The following is a 12400-nucleotide window of genomic DNA, read 5'->3' as shown; positions in this document are numbered from 1 at the left end:
CTTTAAAGTTCACACGAGGTAAGTGATCAGTTGGCACCTCGGCTCTGTAGGGGAGGAAGATGGCACTGGCCAGGTTTCCTGTGATGCCACTCAGAATATAGATGATAGATATTCGAAGCCACCCAGCCAGCTTCTCCAGGTCTCGAAGAATGGTCATCTGAAAACATACTGACACCAGGCAATGCAGAATCCTGTTCATAACACAGACAGAGAGAACATTTCAAGCATGTTGTTTATAAGCTGCAACGGCATCTTTATGGATTTATTCCTTGCACACACACCGCAACTTCTGACATGGTTACAGATGCCACGAGCAAACCCTCAGTTGTCATCTTTCTACTGACTTTAAACTCCAACAATCATCGAAGTCAAAATTACAAATAAATATAAAAAATATGTTAAAACAAGAGTCTCTGTAACTTTTGTCATTATGAAAGACATTTGACAAGAAAGCACAAACATTTGATAATAAACAAAGATACATCAGCATCAGCAAGCATTACATGATGCAAAATTGCAATAGCGAAGACTTTATATGTTAACAAGTCATCACAGTTTTATTTCTACGAATGGGGAAAAGAGCAGCATTTAATACGGGCGTTTGGGAAAAGGAAGTCCAGCCTTACAGTAAAAGCAGCAAATCATTAATTGTCAATGTGGAAGGGCTCCCTACAGAGTCTTGTGAGGTACTTGTTGGATTTTGTGCATGTGCATTAGCAGCTTTCAAGGAAGCGACTTTGAAAAAAAGGCCCATTAAAGTGCATGTTGGGCTTAAAAAATATGTTGTTTTATTGTGACCTTGTGGACTTAGTCTACAAATATGACTTTCCTCAAAGGGACTTTGGCAAAACTGTCCACCATGATGACGATGATGGATTTCTTCTTACTAAGAAAATACTGTTGCTTCGGGGTGCCTGCAGATTTGCTATGCAGTTAAAGGGACAGTTCAGCGCATTTTAGGATTGATTATACGATTTTATTATCAACATATAACATTATTAAACGGCTATTATAAAACGTTAATCTGCTTGGCATCTTTGTGCATAGCTGAGCTTTTGAGACTATATGCAACAGCGAGATGTCTGAGATCTTCTTAGGTCCAAGAACTAGATATAAAACTACAGGCGATAGAGAATTTGAATTGAGGGCTCCTAAGCTATGGAATATTTTGGCTGAGGATATCAGAGCATCTGTTTGCGTGTCTGTTTTTAAATGTCGACTGAAAACATACATGTATAGATGTGCTTTTAGGATTGTGTGATGTCTTTGGGTAGCTCTTCTATAATGTAAGTGTCTGTAATGTATGTTATGGAAAGCAGTTTGTGCGTTGTAGCTTGAAAAGTGCTATATAAATACAATTTTACTTTTAATTAAGTCTTGTGAAGGGTTGGCACAGCATTTCTAGTCTGTCTTAATCATATTGTATATTTGATGATAGATCAATCAATAAAATAGAACTAGATCACCAAAATTTTCACGGCAATGAAAACACAGTAAGCAGTGATTTTGTCTAGCACCACTAAAAATACAATCTTAGAACGGTCAAGGACATTTTGAAAACGTGACGGCAAGCTGTGAAGAGCCTGTCAAATGTGTGACAGAGGCACGTGCAGGAGCACTAATCTACTGAGCCTTCTTAGAAAGCCATACAGCCAAGGTGCATCTCTCACTCTCACTCTCACTCGCTCAAGAGCTGTTTAGCGGAGCACTTTTCTTAATGACTACTACAGATCACGACTGAAAAAAGTGTCAGCTGTTTCTTCAAGCAGATAATCTGATCATGTGTCGGCTCTCCAAGCATCTGAAATATACCGCAGTGCACCAATATCAAAGTTATGGGTAGAAAAAACAGGACTGACAGATTTATATTAGAAACCAGAGAAATTCCTTCACAGATGGGCCTGTCATGGCTCAAGACATGGTCTGTTATTTTTGCCAGGGGTATTAACTTTTACACATTTTTAAACATTTAATACTTTTAAGGAAAAATATAGATGCAAATAATATTCTTGCTTGCAGAAGAATTTCTCTTCTATTCTATTCTATTCTTAATTTTTTATCGTTTATAATATAAATCCTGCTATATTTTCGTCTTGATCCTTTCTGTCTTGTACTTGTGGTCAATGCACATTTTGTCTGCAACTGGTTTTGGCTTTTCATTTCATTGTTGGTGTGAAGAAGGCCTAAGGATCTCCAAAGCCTGCAGTCACTCACCCAGCATGCAGGAAGAGGGAGAGCCAGAGGCGGTAGAACTGATCTGGAACCTCTGGGTTCAGGAAAGGAAGGAGTCCACACACATCATCCATACAGTGCACCTGACAGGGACAGTTCTTTAGATTAGAAAACCACATTCAAAACACAAACAACTGAAGAAAACATCCTGAGGTAGTATCAATAATGAATCTAAAGTGTTAGTTCTCGATTCGCCGGGAGCCCTTGTGATTTCATTCTGTGTTGCCTTGGATGGACTTTCAATAACGTGGTACCTGATAAACTGAATTTCACATATTACCAAGGACCAAAGATCTTCTTCACTGTTCAACTAAAGAGAGAACGTGACCTACATCTGTGGGTCTGAGGGTGAGTAGATGAACAAAACAAAGTATCATTATTTAACACACATTGAGCACAAAGTCTTAAGGTAAACCCTGGGTTTGGCACATGGTTCAGTGTGCCCTCTCAGATGGATTTTGGCAATGCCAAGAAGATTATCATGGCAACCTTCAACGTGATTACAGAGCACTTAGTTAAAGGCAGAATCATCTTCAGTTCTGTCCATGAAGCCTCATTAGACTAGTGTGCAAAGAGTGCTAAAAACAGGTGAAACGTTCAAGACAGAGAGCTTTAAACTTGCTTGGTACCTTAACTGATGTTTGAAGGTTACCTCCGTACAGACCTAGACAAGCATAATACCACTTTCTTTGATCACTACAACAACACTGTTTGCTGGTCTTGCCGATGTTTATAATAAATCTGTTTGTGGATGGGCCTACTAGGTATCACCCAGGCCTCAATATTGAGATAATCGGACAATTATTATACTTCTTCATTACAGTGTGGTCAAAGCTGTCAACTTGAGGTTTCAATTATTAACGTTTTTTTAATATTGTGGGCCAGATTTACTGTGCAAAATAGCACGAGAGAGCAATTTTATAAAAGTGCCCATGCATTTGTGCTGCCGCAAGCTGTAAATATGGCCCTGTCTAATATAAGTAACTTAATTTTCCCTTTTCCATTTAAATTCCCTAATTACTTTATTAGTTATATATTATATTCATTTCTTTCAACCTAGTTATATTCTGCATTCTGTTGGATGCTGCATTTGTATTGTCTTCGTAAAAAGATATGACTTTCAAGTGGTCTCATTCTCAAGGTTCATAATAACGTCACAAGGCAGTAATGTGAAGCAGTAATTTCCACTCTCTAGTTGGTATAATAACACCTGCTCAATGTGTTTTAGTCAGACGGGGTTAGAGTGAGCATCTAAACACAACCATGCTTTTCTCCATAATAAACATTTATTATATCATCACTTCTCCTGTCTGCTGTTATTCATGTCCTGCAGCTGAACCTTGCAAAAACAGAACAGGCCGACCCAAAGATTCATCACAACCTCTCCATTCAACTTGGCTCATCGACCATCACACCTTCCAGAACAGCCAGAAACCTGAGAGTGGTAATCGATGATCAGCTAAACTTCACGGATCATGCTGCCAGCACAACCTGTCCTGTAGATTCATCCTCTACAACATTAGGAAAATTAGACCTTTCCTGTCCGAGCATGCTACGCAAGTCCTAGTCCAGGCTCTTGTTCTGTCCAGACTACTGCAATGCGCTACTGACTGGACTCCCATCTTGCACAACCAAACCTCTACAGATGATCCAGAATGTAGCAGCAAGAGTGGTCTTCAATGACTCGAAGAGAGCACACATCACTCTTCTCTTCATTAAGTTACATTGGCTCCCTATAGTGGCTCGCATCAAATTCAAAGCTCTGCTCTTGGCCTACAAGCGGGTGAGGACTGACTACCACGTTATTTTACATCACGTAGGGAAGTTGTATTGTGTTACGATGGATAGATAGACCGAGAACCCCTAGACGATTATGGTATGTATTTATGTTGTTAGTAGATATCGTGTATCGTAACAATGGTAACATTTGGATCAATAGATCCAAGATAGTATAATCTATCAATTTCTCTAATGTTTACCTGAGAGCAGAGTGTTGCCTCCTCATGGAAGTATCCGCTCATGAAGTCACAATACTCCCTCGAGGTGATCTCACATCTGCGAAAGAGCACATAAGACTATCAGAAACCTTTTGAACCTGTATATGAATGAATGTAAATTCACGTTATTTGCAGAAGCCCTCACCTTCCTTTAGTACCGATGCAGCAGGGTCGGCCGGTTATAGTACAGTCAATGTGAGGCAGATTAGTGTGGTTTCCTGTATTATATTTGGTGCAGATCTGTAATAGGAATCTGTGTTAAGAACATGTGATGGCACATATTTGTTTATATATATATTATCGTACTGAATGAAACATGAAATATCATGACATTACTGTGGTTCATGTTTAAAAAAAGACATGGCGCTGTTTTGGCCCGCCCCTTTGGATGGCACACTTACTGGCCATTTGGTGATGTCATCAGGCCACTCGTGAGGTGATGCCGATGCCGGCTCTATACACGTCCTGCCAAAAACACAAAAAGCATGCGTTAAGAATGCTCATGCGTTAAATATTGTGAATATGAGTGATGTTTACGGTTTCATCACCTGGGGTCCTGATGACACACAGAGCCGTATTGCCGTGTCTTTCCATCCAGCTGGGGGGCGCTGGGATGCTGGGGCCACTTCACCCACACAGCCAGGGTGCTCTAAAAAAGAAAGAGACAAAAATAAAGAAAGAGAGGGAGTGAGTGAGGGATACAGGTATTGGTCTGCCATCTAAAAAGTTTGGTTAAACAAATATAGAAAGAAACCCCATAAAAATAGTTTGGGGCGTCTGTACTCACAGAGCACTCATCCTCTGAGGTCTGCAGACAGCCCGAGCGATCATTCCGCACACAGCAAGCTGAATTTCGCTCCACATCTTGTTTTTTCTCCATCAGGTTGTGTACTTGAATGTCCCTCCGCATACAAGGTGAGAATTTGGCTCCTAGGTGAATTAGCGCCTCCTGGTGAAAAGAGGTAAATAATGAGTGTGGCATAATAAACTAAAAATATTGCAAATCGGTGCTGTTGAAATTAAGTTTGTAATGCCGTCTCGGTTACTTTCATTTTTGTGTTATTGAGTTGTCCCAGAGCATCAGAAAAAGGAATATTTCAAGGGACAGTTCCCCCAAAAATGAACATCATTTATAATTTATTCACCCTCATCTCATGCCAGGTTGTAGGTTTGCAGAACACAAAAGAAGGTATTTAGCAAAACATTGACTACCAAACAACACTGGCATCCAATTACTTCCATTATATTGACAAAAATATAAACCACATTTGAGACATTTCTTAAGATATCTTCTTTTGTGTTCCACAGAAGAAATATAAACAGGTTCTGAAAGACATGGTGGTTTATAAATGACCACCGAATAGTTATTTTTTTTTTGTGTGTGGTGTGGTTGGTCTTTTATAACACGTCACAGAAACGCCTGAATGTATTTGTATGATTCTGGTCCATTTTAAAGACTTACCGAACTTGGTCCAATCCAAAAGTTCTCTTGCTGCACAAATTTGACATTTTCATAAACGCCTTTATTCCTCAGAACCTTGAAAGAAAGAAACGGTGATCAAATGTGTTGACAAACACCAGAAGGATCCAAACAGGAATAGAACGTGGGAACACAAAGTATAACAGCACTCACAGAATCAACAGTCTCATGCTGGGAGAAGCCCACTGGTGCGATGCCATAAATACACACCGCCAAAATGGTGATCAATATGTGAACGACCGTTATCCAATATGTAAAAAAAGGCCTGAGAAACAACACAGAAAAGAACAAGTCATCTCTATCAGTTTCAGACGGTGACTGAAGTTAGGTCATTTAGTCGAGTTTTCATACCTGTGGTCATCCATGTCCTCTATCTGTTGTTTCACGTAGCTGTCGATCCGCTTGCGGTACGCACGATTGGTCAGCTTTCCCACCATTCCCAATCCGTACGGTCGCTTTTCTCTTGCGAAGAGCTTCTTGACTGGCACGGCTATGCGCTGACCCCTCCGCTGGCCGTCCACGCTCACCACCTCCTGCTTCAGTCGGACTTTAGGTGGAGCCGGTGTTCCCTCCTTCACCTTTCGCCAGCCACGTTCTAGAGGCCTGTGTCATAGAGACGGAATTATAGACTGGGTAGCTCTGACATCTAATCACAGTATAGGATTTGACAGTAACTGCATGATATTGGACCATTTTGACAAGTTTTCCAGAATAACAAAAAAGACAAGAGCAAAAAGAAATGCTTTTCTTCAATTACTTTTGCATAACATTTACGTACTTACTTATAGATACAAATATAATTGTGCCAATATAGTAATTTTTATTGGCAAATCTATTAAAAGCATTATATGAACCTAATAATGTAAAAAAACAATAAGAGTTTATAATGGATGGAACTTCTGTTAACTAAACTTCCCAGGATAAAATCTAAAGAAGCTGTCTGATAAAATGCATTGAGTACTTTTATTATGTTAGAATATAACATAGTTTTATATTTACATAATTTATTTGGATGGTTTTAGTCAACATGTTTTTGTAGTTGGTTGTATTTGTGTTATATTATAGTTTTCAGAAGTCACTATTACTCTAAAATGTTAATAAAACTTTGAAACAGTAGCATTACATTCATATTACTTCACCTATGATGGTATTTGTAAATAAAAAGTTCTACATTAAAAAGCGTCACCCATCATCAGAAAAAGTGTCATATGATGACCAGCATCAGGTCGGGTCAGTACAAAACAATTTAAACTTTGAAACGTACAGCATTAAATGACTCCTCTCTAACTCGCACTTGTCCAGCGCGCTGCCCGTCAGCTCAGACTCGTCCAGCTGTTTGCTGTCCACGTCCTTCATTGTGGAATCTGATGGAGACTCAAACACCTCATCGGGGAATGTGGACATCTCTTCCTGCATGAGGACGTCCTGAAGCCACACAGAAACAAACTTGAGAAAACGTACTGCATGTGTGATATACATATATTAAGTGCAGTTTTCTTACCCTAGCGAAGAAAGATGTATCCAGTTCATCAGGAAAGTCCACAACATCTTCCTCAATGAAGCTAGCGGGTGTGAAGCTGCGTCTGTGAGTTCGCCTTAGTGTGCCTTCTCGCAGCGACCGACCCTAAAGATAACAATAAACCTTTACGTTTTCTCATCAGTGTCATTCACATTTCATCTCTTTTGTGTATACATCATCTAATTCAATTCAACATGACCATGAGCCAGATGTGTTGACCATCTATTAGATCACGTGTCACCTCGAGCTCACCTTCACCAAGGCCGCTGCTGCTCTGAAGCTCATCTTGGCCACAGACTCGCGCTTGCGTCTGCGCGGGATGCGGTTCAGACCCGAGCGTGAGCTGTTGAAGGAGCAGATGGAGGCACCGCCTGGGGTGATGGGAGTTTGGGGCACACTAAAGCCATCTACTTCTTCAACCATGCGAAACGCTCGACCACGTGCCAGCGGGTCCACAATCTGAGAAAAGAACAGTACTATCAGAAATAAGAACTTGTGTTTGAAAGAAAACGGGTGCAGACAGACCCAATGCTGTACCTTCTGCATGCCATGCTGAGATGAGGGTACATATAGAGGCGGAGGGGTCTCTGTGCTAGTCAGTGATATGTTGTCCTGGCTGGGCAGCTCCATCTCACGGATGACCTGAGGTTTCAGTTTGCCGTATCGCAGGCTGCAGTGGCGCAGGCTCTTCCTCTGCCATTTCTGCGTGGCGTCGCCGTCCTTACTCACTCCGAACCAGTCCGCCGTACCCCTGAGGACGATCAAGAGTCAGAGATCACGCATCGCTTTCATCCCTGCTGACAGGTTTTCACACAGTAACTGATACAATACTAGTTTCTACAGATGTTAATAACACTCTCTGGTCCCACTGTGTGCAATCGAGATGAAGGAAAGTGTGGTGAGAAACTGTGACAAACTTCAGAGGAAATAGAGTAGGGACATGCCCCGACATGCTTGAGAGTAAAGGTACCGGCATTGGCTAAAGTCCTCTCCCACACACACACAGAAAATGAAACCAAATGTTTGCACACACGTACACACATTTAGACTGATATGTGAAGCTTCTGCGCAGCGGTTTGGCTGTGACATTATAAACAAAGCAAACATCTGCATGATATAAAAGAAAAGAAAAAAGAAATAAGCTTCTAACGTATGATTCATGTTCCGGTAAAAAAACATCAAGACCGCCTTGTCAGCCTCCTGCAAAGCATTCTGGGAACCAGAAATCCTCTTCAACCTTTTCAGTTCTTTTTCTAATTGTGGTTCCCAAAATGCCTTGCACGGGGCTGTTATTTTATAGTTTATTTCTGTAAAGATAAAGACTTGTTAATGTTTAATGTTTATCTTTGAACAAACTGTTGTCAGTAAATTACATAAATGTAAATCTACAGTAAGTTACTGGCAAACTTTGTGCCAGTAATACTGTAATTTATGCAGAATTCTTTTTACAGTGTTGGACGGTTTCCCTCCCGGCGGTCGTGGTTTTCAGATTATAATGCGTTTCTCTCTGTCTTTATAAAATAGTGGCCAAAAGTGATGTCTTTGTTAGATTTAAGTATATTATTAAAGATCTATTAAAAATGCTGAAGCATTGATAGGTATTTAAGGAGGCTTGGAAACAACACAACACAAAAAAAACATACAGAGTCCACACAACACTTAAGGGCTTTGCACATACTTATGCAGTACAGATCCATAATGCGCCCTTGTGCTTCCACACATACTACGTATGTAGCGCGCAAGCAGTCTTGTGTGATTCAGTCAACAATAGTTATAGGTATTTCCGATATATACAGTGGGTACGGAAAGTATTCAGACCCCCTTAAATATTTCACTATTGTATCTTCCATTTCCATATGCAAAAATCATGTGTTCATTTTTTTCTCATTAATGTACACACAGCACCCCATATTAACAGAAAAACACACAATTGTTGACATTTTTGCAGATTTATTAAAAAAGAAAAACCGAGATATCACATGGTCCTAAATATTCAGACTCTTCGCTCAGTATTTAGTAGAAGCACCCTTTGATCTAATACAGCCATGAGTCTTTTTGGGAAAGATGCAACAAGTTTTTCACACCTGGATTTGGGAATCCTCTGCCGTTCCTTCTTGCAGATCCTCTCCAGTTCTGTCAGGTTGGATGGTAAACGTTGGTGGACAGCCATTTTCAGGTCTCTCAAGAGATGCTCATTTGGGTTTAAGTCAGGGCTCTGGCTGGGCCATTCAAGAACAGTCACAGAGTTGTTGTGTATTTTAGCTGTGTGCTCAGGGTCATTGTCTTGTTGGAAGGTGAACCTTTGGCCCAGTCTGATGTCTTGAGCATTCTGGAGAAGGTTTTCGTCCAGGATATCCCTGTACTTGGCCGCATTCATCTTTCCCTCGATTGCAACCAGTCGTCCTGTCCTTGCAGCTGAAAAACACCCCCACAGCATGATGCTGCCACCACCATGCTTCACTGTTGGGACTGTATTGGACAGGTGATGAGCAGTGCCTGGTTTTATCCACACATACAGTTTAGAATTAAGGCCAAAAAGTTCCATCTTGCTCTCATCAGACCAGAGAATCTTATTTCTCATCATCTTGGAGTCCTTCAGGTGTTTTTTAGCAAACTCCATGTGGGCTTTCATGTGTCTTGCACTTAGGAGGGGCTTCCGTCGGGGCCACTCTGCCATAAAGCACCGACTGGTGGAGGGCTACAGTGATGGTTGACTTTCTACAACTTTCTCCCATCTCCCGACTGCATCTCTGGAGCTCAGCCACAGTGATCTTTGGGTTCTTCTTTACCTCTCTCACCAAGGCTCTTCTTCTCCCCCGATAGCTCAGTTGAGCTCTAGGTAGGATTCTGGTCGTCCCAAACGTCTTCCATTTAAGGATTATGGAAGCAGCTGTAAGGTCTTATAAAGACAGGTGTGTGGCTTTCCTAATCAAGTCCAATCAGTATAATCAAACACAGCTGGACTCAAATGAAGGTGTAGAACCATCTCAAGGACAATCAGAAGAAATGGACAGCACCTGAGTTAAATATATGAGTGCCACAGAAAAGTGAGATATTTCAGTTTTCTTTTTTAATAAATCTGCAAAAATGTCAACATTTCTGTGTTTTTCTGTCAATATGGGGTGCTGTGTGTACATCAATGAGATATGGCTGCAATATAGCAAAGAGTGAAAAATGTAAGGGGGTCTGAATACTTTCCGTACCCACTGTAATTGATTGAAACGTTTGTAAACTTCATTAAGTTTAAAAATTGTCTTTGCATCTTTGTAAGATAGAATAAAACAAATGTTCCCTGATTTTATGTAATTATCTTTTCCCCAGTTCATTTGAAGTATTCTTGTAGTCCCGCTTTCACAGACAAGGCTTAAGGCTAGTCCCAGACTAAAATTAATGTTTGAGCTGTCTTAACTGAAAATATCTTGAAATATATCAGCGCCATTGTTTTGTGTCAAGACGCACACCAGTAAGGGTGTTCTAAGCCCTTTTTATAAACTGAAATAACTACTTTAACTAAGGCATAGTTCTGGTTTAAGCCAAGCCTTGAATGTAAAACCGAGCCTTAAAGTTTAGTGTTTTATACAATACACTTCATATTTTGATGCTTTAATGAAACTTCACAATATATTGCACACATATTCCCCCCAGACATCACTTTTGGTCGTTACTGTATAGTAAACATGAATACATCAGTATTGTATGTGACCACAAATAACACAAAATTCAATGCAACACCTGGATCAGCTTTACAGACAAATCTAATCTCTCTTACTCTGGTGTTGTGCTGCCCTGCCAACAAACACAACTCATATTGCATCTTGCATTTAGAGGAAAACAAATAAAGCCTGCCAGTCTGGGCACGGTGTCAAACAGTGTAACAGAAGAAAGATGAATGTGCTGTGGGCTCATAAAGCAATTTCAAGAACGTGGGTCTTATAGACAGGCCTGGAATGTTTCTCTGATAACAAGCTTAACTCCGTACAGAAATACGACAACAATGAGCCGCATACATTTTATAGTCAAACTGTTACAATGAGTGAAAGCACGACAGTCATTACAAGAATCCTCATTTGCCGAATATTGAAATTCAGTAAGGCATTGTGCTGCTGAGAATGTGAAGAATGTGAACAGGCCCAAATTGAAAAACATTGAATGACTTTGAACAATGGTATATATTCCTGCCTACTGTGTCACCAATTGAGGGTGGATGCCGTTACTTTATTTGTGTGAAATGTAGTGTGGTGGATTGAGATTTGATCCGGTGTCTGGAAAGATGTAGGTTGTAACCTCACACTGAATGACACTGAATGCACTGAATCTGTGCCTGGCCTATAAACATGACCATGTGACTGATCTGTCAACTTTCGCTCGGACTCAAACATAAAAGTGCACTGTATGTATGTGTAAAAATAGTGACATTAAAGGGACGGTTCACCCCAAAATGAAAATTCTGTTCTCAACCAAAATGTTCCAAACCTGTATACATTTCTTTGTTCTGCTGAACACAAAGGAAGATATTTGGAAGAATGTTAGAAACCGAGCAGATCTCAACTCCCATTTACTGCCACAGAAAGGAAATTAAATACTATGAGAGTCAATGGGGGATGAGAATTTACATTTTTTGGTGAACTTTCCCTTTTATGACAAGTTAAAATGTATGCATTAACCCTGCCGAGTGCAGGAAGATGGCCACTCCATACAATAAATCAACAGAGAGTGTTAAAGTGTCTTCTAAATCATGGAATTAATAAAACTGTATAATAATCACAAGTCAGAGATGGTATGTCGTGGCTAGTTTGTGTCCTGCGTGCGAGAACGCGCTCGCACGGCCTTCCGCGATCTTCTGTACCTGAGAAGGGTTCTGGAGAGGGACTGATGCCTTCTGGAGCTGTGTCGCCCTGCCCGGTGACCCTTAATGGGCACTGTATTAATCCTCTCAAAGTGCACCCTCCTGCTGCTGTGGGTGGGCCGAGAGGAGGAGGAGGACGAAGCAAGAAAAAGTGGGAAAAAGAGAAGATAAGAGTAAAGGAGGGTAATAAAAGCTAGAGATCAACAGAGCCAGAAAGCTAGATAAGCAAGGTTTATTAGTCACTTATTAAGTTTTAAATAAGCATATGAGCGAGAAAATGCTTGAGACCCATGTTAGTCACACTTACACACATGCAAAGCAAAGCT

The 12400-nt window shown here is 40.6% G+C and overlaps 1 protein-coding gene across 6 annotated transcripts in view; it reads right to left on the bottom strand.

Annotated features, from left to right (window-relative positions):
• The window catches only part of rhbdf1a (rhomboid 5 homolog 1a), a 41130-nt gene that overhangs the window by 2314 nt on the left and 26416 nt on the right, over positions 1-12400 (bottom strand). For 4 of the 6 annotated variants that reach the window (XM_079457081.1, XM_079457079.1, XM_079457082.1 and 1 more), the window contains 14 exons: positions 7766-7979; positions 7481-7687; positions 7211-7333; positions 6974-7134; positions 6061-6312; positions 5863-5974; positions 5692-5766; positions 5017-5178; positions 4778-4878; positions 4631-4694; positions 4375-4469; positions 4212-4287; positions 2215-2315; positions 38-191 (listed from right to left, as the gene is read on the bottom strand). In XM_079457081.1, coding sequence (XP_079313207.1) covers positions 38-191; positions 2215-2315; positions 4212-4287; positions 4375-4469; positions 4631-4694; positions 4778-4878; positions 5017-5178; positions 5692-5766; positions 5863-5974; positions 6061-6312; positions 6974-7134; positions 7211-7333; positions 7481-7687; positions 7766-7979 — 1897 coding nt within the window. Of the gene's footprint in view, positions 1-37; positions 192-2214; positions 2316-4211; positions 4288-4374; positions 4470-4630; positions 4695-4777; positions 4879-5016; positions 5179-5691; positions 5767-5862; positions 5975-6060; positions 6313-6973; positions 7135-7210; positions 7334-7480; positions 7688-7765; positions 7980-12074; positions 12183-12400 lie in introns of all 6 variants that reach the window. The other 2 variants (XM_079457078.1, XM_079457077.1) reach the window with 1 other exon arrangement.

The sequence above is a fragment of the Barbatula barbatula genome (genome assembly GCF_947034865.1).
Source record: "Barbatula barbatula genome assembly, chromosome: 5".
In the NCBI taxonomy this organism is placed as follows: Eukaryota; Metazoa; Chordata; class Actinopteri; order Cypriniformes; family Nemacheilidae; genus Barbatula; species Barbatula barbatula.
Note: the sequence above shows the minus strand (reverse complement) of the source record. Positions and strands in the feature narration are given on the sequence as shown.